This window comes from Leuresthes tenuis, unplaced genomic scaffold (genome assembly GCF_036924035.1).
Source record: "Leuresthes tenuis unplaced genomic scaffold, fLeuTen1.0.hap1 SCAF_3, whole genome shotgun sequence".
Lineage (NCBI taxonomy): Eukaryota > Metazoa > Chordata > Actinopteri > Atheriniformes > Atherinopsidae > Leuresthes > Leuresthes tenuis.
Window position 1 is genome coordinate 21,049,579 of NW_027325357.1, and position 27,733 is coordinate 21,077,311.

A 27,733-nucleotide genomic window follows, 5' to 3' on the forward strand; every position below is an offset into this window, starting at 1 on the left:
GCTTATTTGGCATGAAACTGGACATGACTACCATAGAATGAATCAGTGGTCCTGAAAGTGAAAAACAGAGGTTGGAGTTTGATCATATAGGGCTGCATTAGTGCAAAAGGTGTAGCGAAGATGAGCATAGATGACACTGCAAATGCCTGTGGATAGACCAACCACCTGTGTGGTAAGTTTCACTGTGTAGCACTCAGAGAGGTCAATGAAATATAGTATTCATGCACATGTTTTCTTTAGAGTCACATGTACGTTATCATCAGCAGAACAATTCAAGATGTAGACTGGCACAGCTCCTCCAACAAAAAGCAGGTCAAAAATGGTCTCCACTTCTTCTCTTCCATTACAATTCAGTGCATCCCCCACTTCAAGGAAGAATGAGTCTCATATCAAAAACATATAAAGTATTGAGAAATATCAAAGACTCAATTGCCAGGTGCTAAGGTGTGCTGATTTTTTTTCCCCACAGAAACAAATGCCTTGTTGTTCAGTTATGAGTTATTGTGTGACACAATTTTGAATTCTTTGACATTTAAGTCATGTTGAACAGGGATGTGTGGTGTGACTAAATCAGATGAATGAGCAGCTGTTTTGCACATCTGACCAGTCAGTGAAAATTGGGCCTTTGGGGAGGGATACCTCAAAGAGACTGAAGCTAAGATGGAGTATTTTTGTAAAATGGGGGTGAGTTTTTGACATAGATTTTGAACATGAAAGCGTGTAAACAGGAAAAAAGCCAATAAAATAAAAACCTATAGATGAACATACTGTAGTGTGGAGTAATGTATTGTCCTTTTTTCATTCTGGCTGCAGATAAATGCATTAATTCACACACTGATCATCAGTCGAAGAGGGTCATAACAATTGTGAGTGATCAGAAATGATTTCACTCTAAAGTAGACCTACATTCCAGTTTCCATCCCCCGGGGAACACTGGGCTGCATTTCTGCCCTGTCTCTGACGCTTCCTGCTGGGCTGTGAGCAGGCCAGATTGCAGGCTGGAAGGTGGCTTATAGCGTCAAATCGCTGCAGCCTGGGGGTGTTGCAGAGAGGTAGTGATGTTCATTGACCGAGTTAGTGCTGCAGCACAGGCTATCAAAACCAGTGCGTGTGATGAGAGGAGGTCGTTTCAAAGTCCTCCACCCCAAGCTCAATGGACGCTTTCTGTTTTTACTTGTTTAGTCACAAAAGAATAATAGAGTACATCTGTGTCAGCTGACATTAGACAGACCCCCATAGTCCAAAGAGAAAGCTACCTAGACTTCTTTAAAATAGCTTTTAAGGTTGGTATCTGTTTCACCCATATTTGAAGTAGGAGGATGGGACGAAATACTATTGATTTATATCCCCTTGGTAAGCCTAAAGGATTAAATGTAAAAAAAAATAACAATCAATAACATTAGTCAAATTACCAGTTTATGTCATGTGTTCAACTTAAACTGTCATCTTACCCCTTTAACCTACCATCTTTTCTCTCTAAAGGCATCCTGCACCTTGTTTCTATGGAAACAGCCACTAAAGCAGGCAGACAGAAAGGGACAGGAAGATGTGCTGAAATGGCAGAAAAGCGTCTTTGTGCTCACAGAAGTTCTCAGTGCAAACGGCCTGGAGCCGGTACAGAGGGCACACTTACACGATTCCCCCCTCACGCCAAAGACAAAGAGAGACTTGGAGAAATAGCTCATCACGAGACTCTCAAATTCACCTTGAAGCCATAAAACAAGAGCGGATAACTTACAGACTAGAGTTTTTTTTTCATAAAGAGTTAAGTAGATTCCCATAGCTAACTCAGGCAAACACACATGAAAATATCCACACCAACATTATCTGAAATACAATGTCTTTTCTTGTGCACAACCACATACACACAGACACACACACACACACACAACATCTCACTCCATTCTGTATCGGAAAATTGGATTGCTGCTCCGGATAACTTGATTATAAACACCCTTTGTCTCACACCGGGGCTGTATCACTTAATAAAGCTTAAGTGCGATGGCACACGAGTGTGTCCCTACTTATTCACATACTGTATGATTGCACACTGCAGCAGATTTATGTCAGCTTATTAGATATGTTACCAGCTCAAGTGTAAAGAAATATTAACTAGATCAGACTGAGAGTGAACAATCATCGCAGTCACATAGGTACAGTATAGTTAGAATTTTAAAACTGTCAGTGTCAGGATTAGGCGTGTTGAAAGATGTCTTTAAGCAAGCACATTCCCCTTTTTTTCCATTGTGCAGCAACACTGGGAGCAAATATAGTGGAGGCATGGTAAAAACAGCAGGGATTTGTGCAGCTTTTGTACTACATGTGTACAGGGGAAGTGACGGAATATTTGTAAGAAAACTCCTTAAATTATCAAATCACTTTGACATAATGATTTCATGTTACTGAAATATGCTGCAGATATGACACAGCATTTGTTTTGTTTGTTTGTTTTCATGATTGACTGATTGACATGATTTTACAGCAACCACAGGGTTCCAAAGTCAGTAGCTTTTATACTGAAATATTCATTCTTGAAATTTGCGTTTGTAACTATGGTTCATTGTCACAGAGCAGATAATTCAACAGCCAAACAATATCATCATCATATCACTATGAGTTGTTGTAATATATCCATCTGCCTAACAGTTGGCCCTCATGAAGCAATCGACTTTAAGTCCACTTTGACTAACTATACCATTAGAATCCTGCTTATACACGTGCAAGCAACACGTGCACATATAATGACATAACACTCCAGTTTGCATTAAAAGTAGCTTGATTACTTGAGCATTACTTCAGCCACTGACTCTGACCGGAACCAGCCCACATATAACAAACATCACCTTTTTTTTTTAGTTCATCCCAGGATATTGATGGATAGTTTCTTGATTATAAACATCCTCACCCTTAAAGTTGCTCGATAATAATACCCTGCAACTTTGGATTTGGAGAAATTTGGCGTAAAATAAGGAAGAGAGAGAGAAACAAAAGGGACTGATTTGTGTGAAGGGATTTCGACATGTATTTAGACTTCTGTTCTGTTGCTCCATCTAGTGTTTGATTGCATGTAATGCACACAGGAACGTTTTTTCCATCACTCTTATCAGCAATTCAAGCTAACAAATCTGCGCCGACCAAAAAAAAAAAAAAGATAATTCTTATCAATTCCAGATGTTCATTTCATGGGATTTCTTTTAACCTAAAATATCTATCCATTGATACTGAATATCTGAATTTTATTTTTTCATTCATTTTACACCTTTACACTATCTTGAGGGAGCAAACAGTGTACTGTCACCACATTTGTTGGACAGCTCAGATACAAAGATGAAAACATTCCATGGCTCCAGCTTCGATCATTTCGTGCTCTGCAGCTCAACTGTACTGAGGTATAGACCGTTAGTTGGACAAAACAAGAAAAGAGAAAATGGTAGTATTGTGTTCAATGCGGATTTTTTTTTTTACTGATTACTCAATTTGGACTTTATTTTCAGTACATTTTCTTGATTATGCTTAATACCTTTACTTGAATTACACTTTCAGATTGTACCAGTGTTTTCTTTGCTGTGTGGCATTACTACTCGGCACTTATCTGAGGGCTTCCTACCACTGTAGTGATTGTTGGGTTGAAATAAATTAAACTGAATGAAAACAATGTAATGCACTTTATTACCTAACTCGTGCTCCTAAACGTGAAACAACTCCGTTTGTCATCTCGCTCTACCTTGCTTTCCTCAGCGGATCTGTTAACCATTAATCATTCATTATCTGAGGACCACAGCCTCCCCCAGATAGGACATTCTAACAGCTAACACAGACGAGTGGCTGTCACAGACATAAAGACTTAATACCTTTTCGGAAGTTTATTGGTTTTACAGGGACTTTTCGCCTCTGTGGGGCAGATAAACGAGAGTGTATCTCAGGCATACAGGTGTGTTTTCAGCACCGGGAGCTGTCCGTGGTTTTGAACTGCGTTACGCAGGCTGAGAAGCTTCTTGGGTGTCTTCAGTCACATTTGAAGGAGCACTTTTTGAGAAGGGATTTAAGGTGGTAGGCTCTCGCTTGTTCTCTTAACTGTTTTGCAGCACGACATTCTAGATATTCACTTTTACCACTAAAACTTTTACCGCCGTCTATCCCTGAGCGAACAGTTGACACCCACCTCACAACATGCTCCCTGCTCAGGAGGCAGCAAAAATCTACCACACCAACTACGTGCGTAACGCTCGAGCCATGGGTGTTATGTGGACAGTTTTCACCATCACCTTCGCTGTCATCACCGTGGTGGTGTTCATCCAGCCCTACTGGATCGGGGACAGTGTCAACACGCCGCAGGCCGGGTACTTCGGCCTTTTCCACTACTGCATCGGGAACGCGCTCACCTCGGAGCTCACCTGCAAAGGGAGCGCGCTTGACTTCGGCTCCATCCCGTCCGGAGCTTTCAAGACAGCCATGTTCTTCGTGGGGATCTCCATGCTGTTGATCGTTGGCAGCATCGTTTGTTTCAGTCTCTTTTTCTTCTGCAACGCGGGAAGCGTCTACAAGATCTGCGCCTGGATGCAGCTGGCTTCCAGTGAGTTGGACCAAAGTTTGCCTCGAGCAGTGTATATCCTCCTGGCGTGACTAAGATTGATAATTATTTTTAAAAACTCTGTATAGGGTTGCTCCAAAGAAACATTTTACTTCTGCACCTATAGCTTATCACACAACTACACTCTATATGATCTTGTTATCAATGATTAAGGATCTAATGATTTCATAGTTGCTTTTGACATAGTTTTCTGTATGACTGCCTTCCCCTTTTAATGTTTTAATACCTTTTACAGATTGTACCTTTACCTACACAAGATAGATATTAAAATGCAGGAAAGGCTTTTACTACAGCTTGTCATTCATACACAAAAATCCATATAATATCAAAATAATTAGCATCACTGTGCCACAGTGTATGTGATTTGTATGCGGAGTGTCATTGTTATTCCAATTCAGCATAAGTCTCAAATCCCTTCACAAAGGCAAAAACATAGAGAAACTGAAAAGAAAGAGTCATACCTAATGAGCAATCAATGGCAAATCAAATTAGTAAGGAGGACACTAATAAAACTCTGTGTTGCTCAGTTCAGGAAACCCAGCACAACTACTCTGCTTATTAAAAGTCGTACAGTCAGTGCGGTAAAAGACACCCAGAGAAAGGATTGAAGGACTGTACATTTCAATACATCTCTCTAAATTTCTGCAATTCCCTCTGACAGACACACTCATTCAGACACAGACGTGAAACATGAGTCCGCCTTTGAAACATGAACATGCAGCTCATGAACAGATGTAGCTGCAAGTGAAAGCACAAGCCTGTAATGAAACTAGTCATGAGATGAACCCTGAGGTGTGCTGTTACACTTTCTCCTCTTCCTCTTCAGACATCTCACACCTGCTGTTTAGTGCGTGCGCACATATGTTCTTGTGAGGGCCTAATTTTAGGTTTAGGTTGAGGGGATAAGGAGTTTTTCTGAAATGGGGACAATTTAGCTCATCTTGATTTCAGAACAGGTCTTTATAGGGCTGTTAGAGGAGGAAGAATTGGTCTAAGTTAAAGGCTCACATTGGGTGCAAGTTAGTATGGATGTAGCATGGTTTTAAGGGCGTGGTTTTAAAGCAAAGTAGGATTCAGGACAGATGCTGCGTAAAATACCTCTCTTCAAAGGGCCTTGTATTGGTTGAGTAGACAAAATACAAAACTGCCCTTGGTTGTGGTGATAGATGCCTTAATTGGCACTCTGAGTATCTTGTATGATGCAGAATAAAAAAAACAAAACAAATGTAACTAAATTATTTAAGAGAGATTCCTCTAAATTATTTTGAGTAGAAGGATCTTGATAACTTAGTGAAGTGGTTTAAAATTATTGAAATAAGAAGAAGGTATGTGATACCAAGAGCTCTGTGAAAGTGAACAGGTGTGTGAGTGTCAGAGAGTGAAAGTGAGATGCAAGATGTGCATGTGCGTGTGTGCCATGTTTCCCCTTATCATGCTGAGGTGGGATGGCGCGAAGGAGACTATCTGCATAGTTAATAATGATGAAAGATGCTCTTCTTTGATAATTAAACATTAAGTAATCATAAGAGCTTCAATAAGAGCAACTGGAATTCTTCTTGGAGCTTGAAGACGTTTCACCTCTCATCCGAAAGGCTGCTTCAGTTCCATACTCGATGGTGAGGAGTATCAGCTCATAGAGGGCTCATAACAATCATATGTGTCACTGAACCCCAGACCAATGTGAATGTTGTTTGAGTCATTATTGCGTATGAATTGTCTACCTGCCTGAAAGGGTGAGTTTTTGTCATAGGGACCAAGGTGTGAATGGTTGTGAACTGCCTGGGGAGGAGAGACAACGCTGCATTGTAGGTACTGGGAAGGTGATACCTGAGACCACCTCCTCATAGATGGCTTCCTTGACTCCTCTCTCAAACCTTCTGTCTTCTCTGTCCAGAATGTGTCCATCACTGTCCTCAAAATAGTGTATTTTCTCCCTAAGATGCAGGTGCATTGCTGAGTCTTGATCTGAAGAACCAGATCTCCTATTTGTGCCATGTGCTTGTGGAGCTGTTGTTCGGTTTCTCCTATTAAGAGGTCTGCACATTCTTCACTGCACTGCACTGCACAGACAACACCACTCAATGTCATGTTTGGAGAAGATCCTTCTAAGTTTCTCTGAGACTCCTGCCACAAATGGAATTACAATATGTTTGCACCTGTTCTCCTTGGCTTCTCAAACACTGTGGTTTGGTTCAATTGTGGTTCCTGATTTGGCAAAGGCCCAGTTTGGATATCAACAGGTTTCGAAGAGCTTTCTTGGAGTGCTGATGTTCCTTTTGTTTTCTCTCAGCCTTAGTAGGTGCACTTTCAGACCGGTGATATAGAGTTCTGATGACAGCCAGTTTGTGTTCTAGTGGATGATGTTAAAAAGCAGATACTGGTCTGTATGTGTGGGTTTCCTTTAAACCTCAGTGTTAAAACTTCCATCCTGTCCATGAAGCAACTTGTGGTCTTTTGCATCCTCCCTCGTGAACTTCACATTGGTGTCCACTAAGTTGAGGTGCTCTGTGGAAGCCTCCATTTCTTGAGTTTTGATCGTCTCTCAAGCGTCATCCACATTTCTGAACCAGTGGCTTGGTGTTGTTCCTTTTTATGAGCTCAGTGCTTCCACTTCCTCCATATAAAGGTTACTGATACTCCCCACCATCTAGTTTAGAACTGAAGAAGCTTTTCGGATGAGAAGTGAAACGTCTTCAAGAGCCAAGAAATCCAGTTGCCCTTATTCAAGCTCTTATGATTATGACCTGGATGACTGAGGATCTTCATAAGCATAAATATTAAGTAAATTTAATTTCACAGAATAAGAATTTTTTTTTAAAGTTTGTGTATTAGATTAAAACAAGAGCTTAGAAATAGTTCCAAAAGGATACTGATGAAATTAGCTGATTTTCACTGCCCCCATTGTACCGTGCCTCTCATCTCTCAGGTACATGCATGGTGATTGGCTGCATGATCTATCCTGACGGCTGGGACTCAGAGGAGGTGAAGCGCATGTGTGGCCAGCGGACCGACAAATACACTCTTGGCAACTGCACAGTGCGGTGGGCTTACATCCTGGCCATAATCAGCATCATGGACTCGCTCACCCTCTCCTTCCTGGCCTTCAGCCTGGGCAGCCGGCAAGACAACCTGCTGCCCGAGGACTTCCAGGTGGAGGGAAAAGGTGTGATGGTGAAGGCATGAAGGAGAAAAGCAGGGGAAGAGGAGGGAGATGGGGGTCAAAAAAGAGGGATAAGGGAGTTTAGGCAGGAAAACAGTCAGAGGATACTCGCTTCAGGTGGTTTTAATGTAAGGGTGATCTCAAGGTCTGAATAAACTGAGAATAATGCACAAAAAAACCACCACTTTTTATGTACTTTGATATTGTAAGGATACAACTGAGGGTTTCTCTTTTAACATTCGTCAAGTTTATATAACTGATTAAAGTCATTGTCTTCAGTAATGATGTTTTTCTATTAACTACAGATAACGCATAGATGCCTGATGGATGATGGAGGAAGTGGTCATGACTTTACCAGGAGTCTGACGACATTTAAATATACTCCAAGGCCTCATGACAGCCAGTGACAACCGAGAGCAAGAGTTCAACGTGTCCTCCAAATAACAAAAACATCAACAGTTTTAAGTCACCACTCAATCCCAGATGTGGACTAAGCTTTTAGGCATTTCTTTATGATTTTCATGTGTGTTACGGTAAATGATTATTTCTGAAAACAATCAACATTAAAGCGAGGGCATTATTTAATTGACAGTAATGTACATATCCTCAAAATCCACGCTTAAATATATTGTTGAGGTACTTTTGTTTAGTATTTCTATCTATTGTGACTTTTATGTTTTCACTTTGCTTTTTCAGATGAAAATGTATTTTCTACAAGTGAGCATTTTTTAAAGACTGTTGATTCCATCCATCCATTTTCTATACCCGCTTAATCCGTCGGTTGGGTCGCAGGGGGGCAGGAGCCTTTCCCAGTGGTTGTTAATTACATTTAACATTAAAAGTTTTTAGAAATACAACTAATTGTTGAAAATTAAACCACTTATTTCAACCCTCTTTGGGATTCTGACAAAAAAAAAAAAAGTTTGTAGCCAGTGTCTCAACTCAGACAGTCCGTTCATGAATGATTAGCATGTTTTCAATACCATGTCAAATACCATCCATCCATTTTCTATAACTGCTTAAAGGGGAACTCCGGTATTTTAAAAAAATAGACCTTATTTCAAGGTCTAGAAATACGTTTGGCATGAAATGCGTTTATCTACTCACCAGAACAGTTTGGCGAAAGTCGGCGTCCTTCGGAATCTATTTAGATAACTTGCTATTGGCCTATAGCCACATAAAGGAGTGAACGGGGCTTAGACGATGCAGCCTCTAAATAAGGCATTATCTGTCTTTATTTCACCAATACTTTAAGAAGAATGAATGAATGAATGTGTACTATAGCTCTGTTAGCTCATAGGTGCTGTTATGTGGCTACTTGCTGCTATAGAAGAGCTAACAGAGGGATTTCTACACAGGCACTCTACTCTACAGTAGGCGTTCGTTCATTCTTTTGTCTTAAAGTATTGGTGAAATAAAGACAGATAATGCCTTAATTAGAGGCTGCATTGTCTTTGCCCGTTCACTCCGTTATCTAAATAGCCGACTTTTGCCAAACTGTTCTCGGTGTGTAGATAAACATATTTCATGCCAGAAATAAGGTCTAGGTTTAAAAATACCGGAGTTCCCGTTTAATCCAACTGTGGGGTTGCAGGATCTAATCTCAGCCCTCATTAGGCGAGACGCGGGGTACACCCTGGACGGGTCACCAGTCCATCACAGGGCAACACAGAGTCAAACGACCACAGAGACGCTCACTCCTAGGGACAATCCTGGAGACATGTCAAATACCAGTTTGCCAAAAATCTGGTAATGTTCTCACACGTGTTAAAGACTCACAACATAAACTCACACTACCATTATCTCAAAGAAGAGGCGGATGCAGATTTTGAAAAATGTTTATTCTTTTTACCTACCAGAAAAAGTAAACAAAGAAGGAAGACATGGACAAAAGAGACTCGTAAAAAAAAAAAAAAAAACCTAAGCATGACAACTATGATGGGATTCAATTTTTTTTTCTTTTTTAAAAGTATTTGTATTTAGTACAATCTTTATTTCTTTCAAATCCAGCTAGTCCACCTGAAGCAGAAAGTCTTGCACACTAAAAAAATGTAACACCTGATTATGATCGAATCCATTCCAAAGAATGTCGAAGATTTTTTTTTTTCCTCAAGCCCTTCAGATTGCTCTGCTCTTTCATTCTTCACAGCTTAAGTTTATGCACTGCTTAAAGACCAACTCTTTGGTACACTGCACTGTACAATGGGTGTGGATCTATAAATTTGACTGTCAATGTGGGAAATGACTAATTAAGCCTCTCCAAAACAGGCAAAGGAACGGGAATCTGAAAACACAATGGTGTATATCATCTGCCAGTTCGTGCATCAGGTAGAGATGGATTTCTGTTCAAAGTGTTCTAGCAAATGCTGTTTTTTCTTTTCTTTCCACAAAGCAAGAAATAATGCAGAGGCTAAAAACAAACGACCGAAATAGTAGGCTCATGATGTGATTTTGGATGATTCTCTCCTTAATGCATAATGTCTGAACTGTATGCTTTCCAACCTTGTGGCGCTGTCTTGTATACAAATCTATGAAAGAGTATTCATTTATCTTTTTTTTGTTGGTGGTGATAAATGTAACTTGACAGTGCTTTAAAGATCACTAGTTGCTCTTCAATCCATTTCACACTGTGCAGCGATTAACTCGCAGAGCGCAGTTTAAAGACAAACGCATCAAAGCTGGCACACGTTATGACAGGCAAACAGGAGCAGACTTGGCTAATTAGTGAACTATACCATAACACTATGTGGCTTTGATGGCAATCTTTAAGTTTCTGTTAGCATCCTGCCTTCTGTTTTAGTAGAAAAGTGCAATTTTATTCAAATTCTGGCAGAGACTGCAGTCAAAAAAAAAAAGAAGAAAAGGAGCAAGACTGATTTGTTCTATGCAGCAAGTAAAAAAAAAAAAAAAAAAAGAGCCATAAATACAGGGAGAGAACCTCAAGCTCCTTCTATAAACAGTGAAATCCATTACAGGACAAAGACTCAGCAGCAGTCCATCTCTCAGTTATTTGGAAGTGTGTAGGCGGGCTGAGACGTGATATTATGGCGCAGGCACGATGAGGCTCTTGCAGACGTGAATGTATTTACTGTATGTTAGGAATTTCAGCCCCTTCAATCATAAACGATCCTTTCACAATATGAAGAGTAATGGTGTGCGGTGTGGGTGGTCTCTAGGATGTGAGCCATGGATGGGAGAGGCACTGGGCCGCGGTGGCCCTCCTTTCAGGCACCAGGTCCAGCATGGGCAGCAGGAAGCTGCTGAAAGAGTGCGCCTCCTCTTTGGACCACTCGTACTTTTCAACCAAGACATCAAACAGACCCCATGGCTTCAGCTTGGTGATGTGGCGCAGGTCGCCTGGAAGAAACATGTTTAATGCATCTCAGTCCAGAGCTGAAACGTACCTAGCTCTGTATAGAACACAGTTCAGATGCATTTTTGAGTCATCCATCAATGGTGCACTTTGTTGTGACTTTTGCAGCAAATATCTAAATTACAGGATTTGAAAGTGGAAGTAGTTAAAGCATACAGCTCGATGCAAGAGGGAGCGTTTACCTTTCTTGGTGAAAAACTCCTTTGTGTATTTGCCTGCTAAGATCAGCTTCCGGGGAACTTTACCCAACAGCTCGATGATCAGTGCTATGTGATCTACAGTGAGAGAGAAATGCAACAATGCTGAAGTACCAAGACAAACTGAATGATAAGAATGGCTGAGATAATAAAAACTGCACCAAAACAATCTGTGGTAAAGGCATTTGTGGGGAAAAATAGACAGACTTTAAGTAATTTAAACTGACTCTAGCTCTCAGGTTGTATTATGTAAATAAATTCCTCTTCACTAAATCTTAGATATCTGATGTTTTGGCGAAACAAACCTTCATCTCTGGAGTAGTCTTCCCCAGAGTGTGGCTCGAACAGGTAATCTCCGGTTGCAAGTTCAAATGCCTGAGAACACAAAAACACAAGAACTCAACAATCGATGGATGAGTGGGTTAAATTATTCAGGGGTACACACGTATGACTACTTGAGAAAACAATGTAAAATGAATATTGAGTCATTTTTATACACCATTTGCATTTCCGTCTGTAATTTGAGCCACTGAAGGCTGAGTTTTGAGCAAAGTGATGATCCAACTCTGGATCTTTCCTCTCGCTCTGACAGAAATATATGTGTAGGCAGCGAGGTCAAGCTTGCAGTATTCTGTGGGAATTCAAATGTACACTGTGGAGGTCTGAAGATGTTGTGATGCAGTACAGAAATGTTTTCTTTCTATAGACTTGCAAACGAAGCATGTACAAAATAGACCAAGTATTAATGAAATTTAGCACATTTCTGCTGATAATAAAGAAGAATGAATGAAAATCTAATTATTAAAGTTCTAATACTGCAAAACAATAACTATATACTGAATAAGAAAGATGAACACAGGCACTGTGTGTCGCCTATTCAGAATGAACCTGCAGTTTTAAGGAAGACCTGAAACTAGCAACTGAGAGCAAATAGATATAGAATAGGTAGAATACTACTCAAAAATTGTTCCACAATATGTGGAAGCAGGTTTGAGCAGATCGCTTCTGAGAGACTCTGCCTCTTTAAGGTGTTCTTTAGGTTTCCCCTACAAACCTTTTTGAGACATATTGTTGCGATCACATTCCGGGTGACCTAATATTTTTCATGATATAATGGTAAAATATCTCACGTTCAAGATTTGATATGTTTTTTATTAATTAAATATTAATTCTATGAGATTTGCAAAGCAATATATTCTGACTTAGATAATATTTCACACAGTGTGACAACTTATTTGAACTTGGGGCTGTATATCAAATTGATCTCTGACAACTTCTGTCAATATTCCATTTTTCCTTGATCGCATACACTACATACAGAACATTTTGTTCAAAACTACCACGATACCCAAGTTGTCGGAATGGATGCTTGGCTAATACAAAGTATGACTTGCACACACACACACACCAGGTATCCAAAGTGTGTGTGTGTGTCTGGGTAAAGGTCTGTTTTACCATGCAGGCTGTGCTCCAAATGTCTGCTGGAGTGCTGTAGCCGGCACCGATCAGCACCTCAAGAGAACGGTACTGGCGAGTCTGGATGTCATCTGTGAAATGTTTGTTCTGTAGAAAGAAGGGAAACATTGTGAATGCTGTGACAGTAAAAAAAAAAAAAAAGAAAAAAAGAAGGTAATTAGTAGGTATTTAAAATACCTACATGTACCAAATGGCTACAAGGGAATTGAAACCTCTACTCCCCATTGGTAGCAGGCAAAATGACCAATTAGGAAGGGCTAAAGAAACATGACAAAAGCCAAACGTGTTGCTCCAGTATTTTTTTATATACTTTTACTCACCACCCAGCAGGCATTGCCAAGGTCAGCGATCTTAACCTGCAGCTTGTTAGCATTCAGGGGCTCCAGGGGGTTTACTAACAAACTGCCTGCTGAACCTGGTAAAGAGGGAACAAATGAAAGACTGGGACTAAGTGAAATTGTAATTCCTAAGTTACATGACAACATTCAATTTATAGCTTTGTGGACTGTAACTTAAAATGCCACAAGAGGAGAATGGAACTGCAGTGTGTTTACAGTTTGCAGTGAGAGTTTAACCATAAGACACATCCTACTCAACTTCAGCTCTAACTGAAGCTCATGCAGCCCACACTCCAACACTTAAGCTGAAACTTCGAAGTTTCTGACCTCTTCAGTATTGCCTTAAAGCAGTCTGATTCGCAAAGTACTTATTGTCCTGTCATATAGTTGAATGTTATTACAGATTTTGTTAGATTGAAAATATGCTGTGTTTTCAAAGTCAAAACATTCATCAGTGACTTCTGTCCTTCATACTGCAGCGTTTCTGAAGAAATCAGAGTCAGCAGATATATGTCCCAGACTAATTGCAAGACAAGGGAAAATGGTTACTAATAATTCCTTAAACAATGGCGTACAAAAATTACACATTCAAAATATTTTCAAATGTCAATCTATAGCCAGAAAAACATCAGGAAAGACAGGATCAATTTCACAATAATAAATAAGTCTTGTGTACTACATTAAAGGGGGAAATTCAAGGTTTATTGTTCAACTGACCACTCTGGCTGTCCTCTTCATTCTCTTTTTTTATCTCTCCTTGAGTGTCCATGTTGTCCGCCCTTTTTTCATCTTTTTCCTCCTCCTTCCGCTCTATAGTGACATCTGAGTTGAGTGAGGCAGGAGGTTGCTGCAGGGTGGGGTCAGGTTCTTCATGTGAGGTGTTACAGGTCTGATGCTCCTCTTTCTTACATAATACGTCTTGGGTCTCTGAGGTGTTTTCTGGTTGGTTTGCATTCTGCTGATCCTCCTCTTCCTCTGCAGACTGCTTGGTCTCTTGTACCTCTGAACTGGTCTTGCTCTCCTGTGAGGAGCTGTGGCCGTTGCAGTTGACTTCCATCCCATTTTCTTCTGCTGCAGCCTCTCTTAGCTCATTTGGCTGAAGCGTCTGTTGGGGCTGCTCATCGGGAGTTGAATCTGTGACAAAAACAGACTGGATTACTCTTTGGAGTTTCTAATGAAGGATTACTTGTCTTCCAACTTGACCTGTACTGGCTCTATTTAGATAGAAGCTACTTGGTTCCATCTATGTAGATTTTTTAAGTCTCTTTAACTCAAATTTGTTTTTAGACCTACAGTATTATAACACTACCAGTGCCAACAATGACAAAAACAATGTTGTTTCCAGTATTACTGATGATGTTTTGAAGTGTTATTTCTTGACAGAAGGCAGAATGTTGAGGACTCATCCCGCACCAAGTAGTGCATACCAATGTCATTTTTTCCACCATAAATTTGCATGTAAAAGAGGTTTTTCTTAACCCCTTCAAATGACAGAAAGAAGTGCTTATCCATGGCATACATAAAGTAAACAGAGCTCCGTACGCGCCAGTTTGAGAGACTCCATTTGATCTATGGGATTTACCAAGGGGGTAAGATCAAGTCTTTTTTGCACCGATTACCCATGACCATTGAGAGAAAAACAGTACTGTATTTTACAAGTTTTGCTGGACCACAATTTCTGATAAGCACGACTTTCTGAGGTAATTAGGTTCATGTTGTCCTGTAAACAGGTCAAATGGATCTGTCTCATCTCTTTTTTATCTGAAAGTTGTTTTTGGTCCTTCCGTGTCAAACATTAAGCTCAGTAAATGTGGGTTAATCGAAGATAAAAAGTTTTTTAAAAAAGAGCTGAGTCCACTCTCGCAGCTCCGAGCGCAAGACCAGCAGAATGGCGCGTGGCGCCAGCTCAGGCCACTGAAGCTGTGAGCAGTGAATTATTTAATGTGCTGCATTTGATTCAAGCCCAGGATCTGGCCAGTCTTTTACCTGCGCTAGAATGGTTAGCTATGTCTTGCAGTGTGGCAGACATAGAAAGGGTAGCTGAGGAAGTTGTATCTTCAGTGGTCTCTGTTGTTTCTTCATCCTCCTCTTCCTCTCCACCTTCAGGTAGAGCTCCTCCCTCCATCTCCTGGATTCTCTTCTCCAGCAGTTCTGCTTGCTTCTTTTGCTTCTTCTTCATCTTCTTCTTTTTGTTCTTTGACATTTTGGCCATCTGTGGAGGAAGACAAGAGGACAGTTTGTATTCTGACTCAAAACTACATTTTGTACAAAGACCTCAAACCAGAACATTTGGTTGAAAAAAAAAAAAAGAAAAGAAAAAACTTACTGGTTTGGGTGCAGGGGCTGTACTCACTGTGGGAAATGGGAAACAGAGGATTACAATGTTGAATGATAAGTAGCTCATCCATGGACTATAATTAGCATTCTGTTCGCGTGGCTGAGCAGATTCACACCAAGCTGTACTAATAGATTGTCTCTACACTGGCACCAGGCTCAGCAGGAGTCACACACTCCTCTAAGCAAACTGGTAATTTCCATAAGCAATCCAGTGGTGATTCATAGTGACACATAGCTAAGCTCTCTTCTCTTTTATTAGAAACAGCTTTAGTCAAAAGACAAGTTTCAGAACACTTATATCACATAAAGCACATGGGATTACATTGAAGAGCAGAAAGAATCATCTTTATTCTAAAGTTATGTCCAGTTTGTGACCATGGCAACACACAACTTTAAAATAAGATCCACTTAAAAACATTAATTGATCAAATTATCTTTAACAGAAGTAACGGTTGTTTATTGGAATAGCATCTTTCCCAGGGGACTATCAAATAAATACTGTAATTTAGGCACTTAATTGGATAGGACCTGCTAAACAGCTAAACTCTTGGTAGTCAGCAACATATCAAACAAGCTACAACAACTATTTGAGAAGATTGAGAAAGGTTATGACCTGCCGATCCGGAGGGAGGCGGAGCACCAGACTTCTGCCACTGAGTAGCTTCAGCAGCCATCTTCTTGATGTAAGGCTCGTTGACTGTCAGGAGAATGTTCTCTGGTTTGATGTCCGTGTGGATGATCTTACACTTGGTATGGAGGTATTCAAGGCCCTGAAGAACCTGCAGTAAAGTAAGAGCATCGAGATGAACAATGTTCTTGGCCCAATATCACTAAAGTAAAATAGATCATTCTTGACCACTAAAGGTTTTTTGTCAACTTATGGTAGACTTAAATAAGGCAGATACAACTGATGGGTTGCTTGCGTTGTAATAAATAGAACTTTTGTCTCTTTTGTATATATATTATATGTTTTGGTGAACAGTACCTGTTGTATGATGCTTTTAACACAGGGTAAGGGCAAGCCTTGATAATTGGACTTTATAATCCACTTCAGGAGGTGGTAGCCCAGTACCTCAAAGACCATACACACATCTGGAGAAACGCAGGTCAAGGACAACTCACATTATGAAATTACCACTATCTTAGTTTTCTCTACCTACAGTGAAACAGACTCTTATAATATATTAATCTACTTCTGAAAAGATTATTAAAAAAAGACAGTTTCCTGTCCAAAGACAAACACCTTTAGTTATAGTAGTAGTAGAAGCAGGCTGTATGATCACAAAGCATCAAACATGTGGCAGAGGAAAGAAAAGAAATGGAGTACATGTCACCGCATCAAGTACTGAGATGCTGAAAGACCCGCCTAAGCTCAAAACTAGCAGAGTGTCGGATGAACATCTGTGTAAATTTGTGACATAATAAAACTGCTCTGTACTTAAGCCTCTCAGATGAAAGGCACCGAGACTGGATCTGGCCACTGCTGTTGCATTCAAACTCAGTGAATTAAAAAGAACCGTGGCTGACATGTGGGTATCTTTAAAAAGAAAACAAAATGCGTCAGAGAGGGGTTAAATTGATGTAGAGCCTCAGGTGGTGCAGCTGTGGAAGTTCAACACTAGCGTGAATATTTGGCCAGAAATGAGAGCAATCGTTATGCCCACACCGTCAAACTGAGAAGGCAAAAGCAGGGACGAGAACGTGGAAAGATGCAAAGCTATCAAGCTGTTCTTGTGTCACTGCTCCTACGTTAGAAAAATTACAGCAACAGAAGATCAGTCCACAAAGTTTACGGTTGGCACCAACAGAAAACTGTCATTATGTTATAATTTACTATCACTAACTCATTTTGATGCAAAAATCAACACTAAAGCACTGTTTAGTTTATAGTTTGCAATCTTGTTAAAAGTGGAAGGAAATTTAATCGTTAACAATTGATTTATTTCTCAAAGGATACGAGTTCCATTCATGCCAGAAATTTTGAAGTCATCGAGCATCTGCACCACTTTCTCTCTGTTGGGGTCTCTGGGATCAGTGTTCCTCACCTGGAAAACACAAACAGTGGCAGAAGTATAACCTCAAATAAATAGAGTACAGGTCAATGTGAAGTTATTTGTGTGCCTTACAGATTTGAGCAGCTTGATTTCATCCAGAGCCGTCTCTGTGTAATGTTCAGCACTTTTTACAACCTTCATGGCAACAAAGCGCTTCTCCCTGGAAATAACCAGATCAAAATAAGGATAATATGCTCTTCGATTAATGCTGAAACATATTCAGTACAATTTTAAAACCTGCATAAACATAGTCAGGTTAGAGAGCTCACTTACTGGATGTCCCAGGCCAGCCACACAGTGGAGAAGTGCCCCCAGCCCAGCTTACGGATCACATGATATCTCCCACTGAACAGATCTCCAATCTTCACATGATGATATCCACCTGATCAAAGAAACATGCATGCAGATACTGTGAAACAATGTTGTTATTACAAAGCAATCGGTTTCTGTGTATGAAGATGAAGTGGGGCTGCTGAGCCATTTCAGTTAAAAGTCATCAACAGGTATTCTGCAAAATCGTGCTGCATATTTGCTTACTCAAACTTCTTCAAGTGTGTTCATCTAAAACCTAAAGTGTAGCTTCACCCCAGCACTAAGCCTAAACCCCAGCAACTGTATGATTTTGAAAAATACTAAAAAAGAGAACAAGCATTTAGGAAGGGCGCTGAAAGGGGAGGGCAGAGTGTGTGAGGATAAGACAGAACCTGCTCAGCGAGGAAAACTGACAGAAAGCATGGGATGAGAAGTCTTTGGAGTTTTACCAAAACGGCCTGAGCAGTCATTAAGGATCACAGAGCTGTACGAATTTAAGCTGCTTGCTCCAGATCCAGCAACACCAACAAAAGAACAACAAGAAAAAAGTTACCCCCTGGATTTAACTAAAGAGATAGGCGCAACCCTCCCATCGGAAAATTACTGGACTGATTACTAGCTTTTCCTAAAAATACCATGCTGGAATACACATTCTGTGGCAGAGGAAAATGAGTTACTCTGTCTCAGAAGGTCCAAATCATTGGTCTGCATCAAGCAAACAAAACATCTATGGACATTTCTTAAACTGGGTTAAGAAGTGAAAGAGCCCAAAGACCCCTGTGGGAGCACGTGACATTTTCACACAAAGACTTGCTACCACCCATTGATATCCTTTGCTGGAGAAGACTTTACCCAAGATAAATGCTTATCTTAGCCATTCAGTCAACTAATCACAAAATCAACATAAATATATTTTATAATGCTTTGCTGGAATGCAATAAAAAATAATTAAATAAATGAAGAAAAAAAAAAAAGGCACTTTCAAGTCTGAGCACATCTGGAATTGTGCGAACACAAACGCATGCACATGCGATTTCTGAAATAAGAGCGAGAACTCATACCCCTGCAGTAATCATTGGGATCCTCCTGCTCGTCGTCGTCTGAGCCCAGAATCTCCTCATCCTGCTCTGGGACGGGAGAGTCTGCCTGACCCTGCTGAGAGCCACCTCCACGACCATGAGGCTCTGGTCTGAAAGCACAAAAACAAAAGACACGAGGCTGGTGAGGAACAGTAACAATGAGGAGGACAGGTACAAGGAAGTAAGAAGGAAGGAGTGGCAAAATTGGTTAAAAAAAAAGAAAGAAAAAAAAAACTAACAAACAAATGTCAGATTTGCTATAAAAAAAAAAGAGGAGAGGTAGCAAAAAGCTTCCTGCATGGTTTTATCTAAATAAAACTGATAAAAGATTTATTGGACAGACAGAAGTTTTTGCATGTGTGCTTGTGTGTGTATTGAGAGGAAGGATAACCCGAAACCGAAGTGGTTGAACTACCAGAAAGCAACATAGCAGATGTTCAGGACAGCTATAAATACCTTGTAGTCCCACATGGCAACCATGAAGAAGGAGGTCAGCCACAACCAAGTACCTACAAAGAGTATGGCAGGTCCTGAAATGTTAACTACGGGACGAACATGGGACGTCCAAGCCATCAATTAGCCCTGCTAATTATCAGATTCCCCACTGGTATAATAACGTAAAGAAGAGTTTGAAGTCACTCATACCGAGACAAGAAAACTCCTCACAATGCATGGAGGGTTTCACCTCAAGTCCAGCATCCTGAGAGTTTACACTGAAAAGAGTGAGCGTCAGAGTCACTATCCAGAAAGAAACAACAAAGAACCATAAAAACATTAGAAGGTGGAGTGCCTCTGGGAGCTGAAACCTAGAGAAAGAGATGAGCACAAGGAGCAACCATCAAGGAAGGTTCAGCTAATGCATGCACCACTGACAGATTAAAGACGTGCTTGATTTTGATAAAGCCTGTCAGTGGCTTCAAAAGGTTGGTTTTGATGGGCAGCATGAAGGCCCTAATCATGACAGCAGAAGTACAGATGCTGAGCACAAGAGCTACGGAGGCCGGACCCAGTGGGACTTCCAGATTCAGACTGATCAACTGATGATGGCTAACCAACCGGACGTTGGACAACAAACTACCCGAGGGCAGTAGTGATAGATGTCGCAGCCCCAAGAGACAGCAACATCAAGAAGGAATACAAGAAGCAAGATGTGGCAAGTAAAGGCAGGAGTATTGGTAGTGGTAATTGGAGCGCAAAGGGTTCTGACCCTCAAACTTGGATCAGATTATTGTCACACATCATTTTCTTGTCACTGCTTTCAAACTTTGTACAGCAAATGACTAGTTCCTGGAAAAAACTTAATAGGAGGTGGATTTGTTAAAGCAAATGTCCCTTTGGTGCTGTCCAAGGTGCTGATGGAACAAGATGGAATTGTCACCAACTCTTAATAGAGTCACAAAAGTGGGTAATAAACATGTCACCGAGTTTAAAATAACACAATGAGCCATTCCCAGCTGTTAACAATCAAGAGTGCAGTATGGCCAGATGAATCAACCTTTATTTAGTCCCTCCACTCACCAAGTAAAAATAAAAATGCCTTCAGGCAATAATGATAATCTAAACCAATTTAAAACTAAGCTTGAAAAATGTATAATGTAAAATGTGTGTGCAGTTGGTTAAAAGGCCAACATCAATTTGTTTAATTCGGTGTTAAAGTCAGTTGCTGAATGAATGGTGGGTCGAGTTGTTTTTTGAGCAAAAGAACAGGACAATGCATTATTTCCTCCTGAAAATAAGTCACAGAAGTAACGATACTGACTTTTCCTAATTTGCTTAGACTATTTTGACTCCCAAAAAATTTGGATCTCTTTCTATTAAGACAATAATGTTCAAAATAAGCAAAAATAAAAACTGATTAATTTAGCTGTAAAAGACAATTGAAAATATCCAATCTTTGTCTCGACTTTAGAGTGACATAGGTTTGAACCAATTTTGCACTTGTAAGAGCCATCAGCCCAAAAGTAAACTCCATTTTTACAAATTAAGCAGTACGCCACCTCTGCCAATAACCTCTTATTCCTTCAACGTAGTGCTTTAAAACCAAGAGATAAATCTCTTTTCCCTTTCCTGCTTGCTGTGCCTCCATACACATACGATCTGGAGTATCAACAGTCAACACAATGCCCAATAAGAAAAAAACGGCTTTGGGGAAAATACAACAACAACAAGATGATTGACATTTGTGGAAACTGTATAATGGAAAGTAAGAACACACAAATGTTTGCATGGTTGATTAGAGAGAAGTGTTAAAAATGGTTCATGTTCTCATTCATTCAAATTTGAAAGTTTCACTTACAAATCTTAAAAACATGAGAATGAGAAAAAGAAAAAAAAAACAAGCGTGAACCTTAGATCAAAAGGACAAGGTCTTGATCTAAAATGAGCTAGAGGTAGGGAAAGAAGGGTGAAGGGCAATGTCCTTATGAAGGAAAGAAAAACAAGGAATAAGCAATAATAAAGCAGGTATGTCGGCTTGAATGTATTTGCACATTTGACATCAAACAATTGTGCCTTTTGAAGTCATGAATGAGTTTGTTTATCCCCTCACTACAGTACAGTGGACAGACAGTTCAATGTCCTATGATCACAGGACAAATACCAGGATACTTCAAGGACTTCTCCTGCACTCGAAACACTTGGATGTGTCTCAACATTTCTAGCAACTGTGTGGTTGTCAAGCCTGATCCCTAACAAAACCAAACATCCTACCTGCAAGATGCACGGATGCCCATGGAATGTGACGCAAGGAGGACAAGAGAGTGCAGGTGTTGAAAGAGCCTCCTACTCCATCCACCAGGAGGGAAAAGGGTTCAGAGGACCGAGCGGGAAATAGAGAGTGAAAAGTAGTGTGGAGGAGGAGAAAGCGAATAGAGCTTATTACTGAAAAGCAGGGGGTGGCAAACAAAATGAGAAGATGGCAAAGGAGCGAAATGAGACTGGAAGACAAGCGTGGAGACAAAATATGTGAAGGCTGTGCTGCAGGCTGAGTCCTGGACTGCAGCACACCGCTGCACACTCGTGCTTGCTCACTTCTTCCCTCTCTCACACATTCACCATCTCTCTATCTCCCTGGCTGACCGAGAACTCTCCTTGGCTGTCGTCAGCCCCTAGCCCGGCCCCCTAACTGACAGCTGGGAGATGATTGGGTGATGGTGCCAAGCACTGCATTGCAGGTGAGGCACGACATCAGCCCTCCCAGACCCCCTCCTCATCACACCAAACACAACACCCCCCACCCCCATTTCCGTCATCATCATCATGATCATGGGGTAAACACACCCAATCTTGTGTACCTGCCATTCCAACTCTGTTTTTACTTTTTTTTTTCTTCCCTCCAAATAAATGCTGCAGTTTACAGTGCAGCCACAATGCTCCAGTCCTGAGTACAGCAAGGTCCATGCTCTGTGTTCACTGACAATCTTAATCAGAATGTTGTGCTTTGAACCTCAAAACAAATTAACTGGAAATCCACAGCTAGAAATTGTTTCTCAACCCCAATATATTCAACGATTTTAATCCCTGCTCAAAGCAAATGGCAAGATGACCAAGGCAAAACAAAAAAAACCTGCTTAAATCTTTTTTTGTCAAAGTTGCCAGATGTTTTTTTTTCCCACACCGTACAACATGAAGTTGCACTTTAGTGACGCTACGGAGGAAAAACCCAAATGTTTGCCCTCTTTACTGTATTGCTGTTCCATCACTCCAGATTTATTAAAGGATCGCTGTTTCGGAAGAAGGGACAGGTAGAAGTCGCTGAGTGTAACCAACGATACATCTCTTCCAAGTAAAGTGAGAAGAAGATTTACTTTAGAACAGGTGGTAACACAGTGGAGGAGGACAACCTGTGGCATCAGCATATAGATTGTTTGAAGGTGATATAGATTGTCTGAAGCTTTGCGATTCTTCTTTTTTAATTTGTTGTTAGAAATCCTATGATGAACTGGCCATGTGTAACTAGCCTCTCACCAAACAGCAGCTGGAATAGGCCCCATCCAGGAAACTAGTGGTATTTCTGTCAATGAATCACCTTAAATGTTATGCATTCTCACTCTAAATATTTTTCCCAACACATATCTATTTGGTCTCAACATTTTTTGTTTGTGATAACTGTTTCACATAAATGACCATTTTTTTTATCGTATTTGCCTGTTACATGGAGCATTTGTGGACTGTTGAATGAGGAGTCATACCGTGACCCTACAACAGTTTAACATGTCCTCATTCACAGTCAATATCATGTGGATCAATTGCTAATCTGAGTGCTTATTGGTCATCCATGATTTGGTCCCTGTGATACCATTAAATTACATTCAATTACATACAATTATCATTAAATTACATTCTAAATTACAGTACTAACCACAGCAATGACAACAAACAGTGCCAAAATGATCAAAACAAGCAAACCTTTACATCTTTTTTTTCCAATTAGCTGATTGTGATTAAAGCTTTGCAAATTATCTGTTAACTGAAGCCTGGGACTCATTTTCCAATGAGGGTAGGAATGCAACTGTGCATACAAGAACTGAAATTTAATACTGAACCAAAACCATTTGACATCTCCATTGCTCCAGAGCACATCTGACATGACAGTGTGCGTCAGCGTCTCCTGCTTTCTCCTGGCTGTATGGTTTCCACCCATCCAGCCCCATCAGATCTCTGAAGTTAAATAAACATGGGCCCAGAAAAAGACAGAGCTCTTGGGATGGAGCTGGGCCAAAAGGCTGCCATTCTAGCTCTCCTCCCTACAAATAAAATCAATGCAAAGTGCCTTGGCAGCAGAACGAAACAGCAGCACTAGGTAAACGTACTGAGGGTGCAATGCACACGTATTGTAAATAAAGGTAGTGCTGCGTTCTCATTTCAGCACTAACACCTACTGAAGGCATACCAGCATGTCTTATGCTATAGATGTTTTTAACCTCTTCAAATTTGATTTAAATTAGGTTTTATTTTCATACTGTGTAATTAGCATATCAGACAGAACTTTGAGGGTCTTTGTTTCATGTTATCAGTGCAGTTTAAAGTATAAAGCAGGCTTCGATGGAGACTGTATGGCATACTAAGACAAAGAGAAAGAAGGAGAACAGACACTACAGTATCAATGTCACTACTGCAGGGTTTCTTGGTTCACAAAAACAAAATCATCCTGTAGAAAAAGCTAAAAACCCAACCCAATTTTCATGGCCGTAAGCCACACACCACCCACTTACAAGCAGCACACACAAAGAAAAACATATTTATACAATTCTGCCACTGCCAAGATAGGAAGAAAGGGTAGTGGTTGACCTGCAGAGTGAGGACAAAGAGCATGAAAGATAATTAGAGGGGTACAGAGACATAGTGGACAGCAGATGATAAAAGAGTTGATGGCTTATGTAATGAACCGCAGCTATGGCTGGAAGAGAAGCCAGAGAGATGAAAGAACAATACAACAGAGAGGAACAGTGCTGGTAAATACGCTGCAACACAGGCTAATCCTACTCCGTCTCATCAACATAAATGCAACTGAACCACAAGAAGATCCAGAAACAAGTGGTTTCATGTCTCAATTGCAAAAAAAAAAAAAAAAGTGTATGTCAGAACTAAAAGAAAAAAAGACTTAAACAAAGATCTGAAAGCACAATTCCACTTGAGACTTCAGTCTTGATCTGTCACTTGCAAACACACACTAAGCAAAATACATACGCAGGTGGTGAAGTACTTTGTGAGACAGCAACAGTCTGCTTAATGAAAAATACATCAGCCCATCAATAAGTCAGCCAAGCTCTGTGTAATGTACAGTCTTACACACCATACACAACAAAACACTTCTACCACAGCTCGCACCATTACAAATTCAACAAGCCAAACAACAACCATGTTTAACTACAGTTACATCTTTTTACATGGTCTCTCTATCAAATACCAACCCAAGAATTCCTCCACTCACTTGCATGTTAGACCACTGGCAAGTTTCACCACAGCTGTATTGATGGAGAAGATCCAGTCCAGGAGCCACATGACCAAGGGGACTCTAACCTTCAGCTTTGTTGCACCAAACTACGATGGATTAAACTGGGTGCAGGTGAAAGGTCTTTTTAAAGCTAGAATTAAGACCGCTGTGGCCTGGGACTAGTTCTGTGCTCTTCTCCCCTGGCTCTTTAAGTGTACCGTGGCTGCTGTGTCCCTCACACTACAGCAGGCACAAAAAAAAAAAAAAAAAAAGAGAGAGTGACACAAGAGAGTGGGAGGGAAGGCGCAAAGAGGGAGTAAATCTAATAAGGAGGGGGAGACAGACAGGGGTTGGTTTTTAAATGGATGCTTGTCACTTATTAGTTACTGTTAATGATGATGCCTTCTCAACTAAATAAAAAGTTGCACTGCACAGCTATTTCACTTGGACAATTTTGTAGTGAGGTGAGAACTAAAATTACCCAGAGGTGGCCATGCTGTTGTAGAAAATTATTAATTATTAAGTATTTGGTTCAGCATGCTGTGCCAAGACTTTCTGTGGCAAGGCTTCTCAAGCTGTGGAGGGTGCTTTTTCAATTTCCTGTCACCAACAGATCATGAACACGTTAATAAAGTTACTAAAAAACCTTTGGTGCATTAGCCCCATTTATGCCATCCAGGTAAGAGCCAATAAGCTAGTGCATGCCACGGAAAAAAGCGCTTCCACTGCGATTTCTGAGATTTAAACGGGGTTCAGCAGGGCGTGTCCGTGGGGCTGTGGCTAGGGCTTTTGACCCAGTTATTACTGGGCTAAAACAGGGATACTCTGGTATCAGGCTGCATCAAAGACCGTCTTCACATGTAAACCGAGATGGGAAGACCAGCTACTTAAGAACAGCGGGGCTCAGCAGCTCAACTTGCTATTTCTTGATGTTACAATGCGCTGGACTAGTTCTCTGAGTGTTCGCTGCAATCGCCCTGAAAACAGCTGAGAGAATGACTGAAACACAGCTCTGCAACCAGAATCTGAATCAAGGGGGGATTTTTTTCCCCCTTCCTTTTCCTTCATTCTGGCACCATTCATTTTTTTTCTTGCCAAATAGTGAAATGTATTCAACTGCACGTCTCAGGACACAGGATTCTCACGAGTGTTATGACATCTGCATTGCAGTTTATTCAGCACATCTTGCCTATGTGGTAAGCTTATTAGGGCACACATTCATATCCATCTGCCTATAAAACATCTGCAACCTAGCAGCTCTATAACTGGTACTTTGCACATGACCAGACTTGTAAGTGCCATTAGAACACGTACATTTATACCTCATATATTCATCTTCGGTAAAAACCAGTCGAGTAAACAGATTATGCTCGTAAATTGTGACATTTCGAGCTTTCTTTGGTTTACGTTCTCCTCTCCTGAGCATGCACAAGGCGACACTGGAAAGGAAAATCTTCTTCTAATTTAACAGGCAAAAAAAAAATAAAAAAATTTTAAGTTGTGATGTACCGGCTGTGTTTGTCCGCTCCATTATTTAAAACAAAAAGACAAAAAATTATTTGATGTCATTTGACACAAACTGAATCCACTTCATCTGTTTATGGCCTATTAGCAAACCAGACACAAACTAAACACTAAAAATATGCTACAAAGTGTGTCCATGCCATTCATACTAAAAACAGTTTAGTAAGTAAATATTCAAACAGCAACTTTGCATTTTTGTTCAGTTGCTCTAACATTTCTATAATGCACACGTGCGACTCTGTGAAGCTGTAACCACAATTACTTTAGAAACAGTTGCCAGAAGCAAAGTTAAGGGCAGTTTTCAGGGGTTGATTCAACTTCCGGCTGGATTTCCATACCAGAGTGGGGAGAAAAAAAAAGAAAGAAAGAAAGAAAGAAAGCTTGTGTTGTAAGAACAATCAGAAAATCATCTCTTTATGCTTACTTTTTGCCAGGTTTTCTGGGCCTTGTCCTTTTCTTCCTTGCCTGGATTGCCAGAACTAAAATGTAAAGATAACAGGTGTGACAGATTTATACATGGCGTGAATATGTGCGTGTATTAATGCCATTTAGGGATATTTGCAAAAAGCTATTGACGTGGCTCGGACTGCAGTTGTAGAAAACTCGTAGTCGCAGCTTATTTTAGCCAAGAAAAAATGTTGCTAGCAGGTTACTTAGCTGAAGGAAATCAACCCTAACCGCTGTATTACAGGCATTTTAATTTAGCTGCTACAAGCAACTTGGTGCTTTATGCCCTGAATGTAACGTGTGTGCCTATTATAGGGTGAAGCCACGATAAAAACTGTTAACAGCCGTTGGGACTGCGTGTCTCGTTTTTATTCTTTTGTACTAAAAAGTTTTGGCGCAGACTTTGACAACAATGTGAAGCTAATCTGATGGCTAGAGCTAGCTTAATGTTACCACACACAACACACACAGCAGAGCGCATGGTCCACTTTTACTTTTCATCATTTATTACGTGGTTTGTTGTGACGTTAGTTAACACCGTTCACACAAAAAGCAACTGGTCTGATAAATGTCCAAAGGGAAAAGCTTGAGCGCTTCTAGTTTTCCGTGTAAAAAGCATTTTGTCTTAGTTAGCAACGTTACCTTTTCTTTCCATGCTGAAAACCAGTCAAGGGGACAGCTGCGTTCGAGGGCTGTTGGAAATATGGAAACTGTGAAATGCGCGAAATTGTCTCAAGTGCGGAGGGCGGTGTATACAGAAACTACAGTTGATTACATTTAACGTAGGCTATTTGACATTTTGTGTTAAATTCATTTGATTCAAATTCTTTGTCCATGTTTCCTTGTTATTCTATATCCTCAGCACAGCAAACCTCAGCAATTTACTTCTTAAAATAATATGTTTTTGTAG

The 27,733-nt window shown here is 40.5% G+C and overlaps 2 protein-coding genes across 3 annotated transcripts; one reads left to right on the forward strand and one right to left on the reverse strand.

Annotated features, from left to right (window-relative positions):
• Window positions 1-4,170: 4,170 nt before the first annotated feature.
• lhfpl5a (LHFPL tetraspan subfamily member 5a) lies at window positions 4,171-10,476 on the forward strand. The gene is made up of 6 exons (XM_072383047.1): window positions 4,171-4,573; window positions 7,518-7,762; window positions 9,346-9,484; window positions 9,866-9,936; window positions 10,020-10,079; window positions 10,387-10,476. The coding sequence occupies exons 1-6, from the start codon at window positions 4,171-4,173 to the stop codon at window positions 10,474-10,476; spliced, it is 1,008 nt and encodes a 335-aa protein (XP_072239148.1).
• Window positions 10,236-27,524, reverse strand: srpk1b (SRSF protein kinase 1b). 2 transcript variants are annotated; one of them, XM_072382501.1, is made up of 16 exons: window positions 27,466-27,524; window positions 26,801-26,855; window positions 18,900-19,027; window positions 17,800-17,908; window positions 17,599-17,686; window positions 17,430-17,517; window positions 16,458-16,564; window positions 16,086-16,251; window positions 15,462-15,487; window positions 15,122-15,347; window positions 13,853-14,269; window positions 13,118-13,212; window positions 12,777-12,884; window positions 11,627-11,696; window positions 11,307-11,399; window positions 10,236-11,108 (listed from the first exon to the last, which is right to left on the reverse strand). In XM_072382501.1, exons 1-16 carry the CDS (start codon window positions 27,476-27,478, stop codon window positions 10,924-10,926), a joined length of 1,974 nt encoding a protein of 657 aa, XP_072238602.1. In that variant the 5' UTR covers window positions 27,479-27,524; the 3' UTR covers window positions 10,236-10,923. The 2 variants fall into 2 exon arrangements, with proteins under 2 accessions (XP_072238602.1, XP_072238603.1); XM_072382502.1 differs by lacking the exons at window positions 26,801-26,855; window positions 27,466-27,524 and adding an exon at window positions 21,627-21,905.
• Between the last annotated feature and the right edge of the window lie 209 nt (window positions 27,525-27,733).

What these genes read in the sequence shown, in the direction of transcription:
- lhfpl5a (XM_072383047.1), top strand. Translation starts at nt 4,171, where the DNA reads ATGCTCCCTGCTCAGGAGGCAGCAAAAATCTACCACACCAACTACGTG. An exon ending in TGGAGACATGTCAAATACCA is followed by an intron (nt 9,485 to 9,865) that starts GTTTGCCAAAAA and finishes TTTTTCCTCAAG; the next exon opens with CCCTTCAGATTGCTCTGCTC. An exon ending in GCTTAAAGACCAACTCTTTG is followed by an intron (nt 9,937 to 10,019) that starts GTACACTGCACT and finishes TCTCCAAAACAG; the next exon opens with GCAAAGGAACGGGAATCTGA.
- srpk1b (XM_072382501.1), bottom strand. An exon ending in AAATCAAGCTGCTCAAATCT is followed by an intron (nt 17,518 to 17,598) that starts GTAAGGCACACA and finishes TGTGTTTTCCAG; the next exon opens with GTGAGGAACACTGATCCCAG. An exon ending in TTTGGAGCACAGCCTGCATG is followed by an intron (nt 11,697 to 12,776) that starts GTAAAACAGACC and finishes TTGTGTTCTCAG; the next exon opens with GCATTTGAACTTGCAACCGG.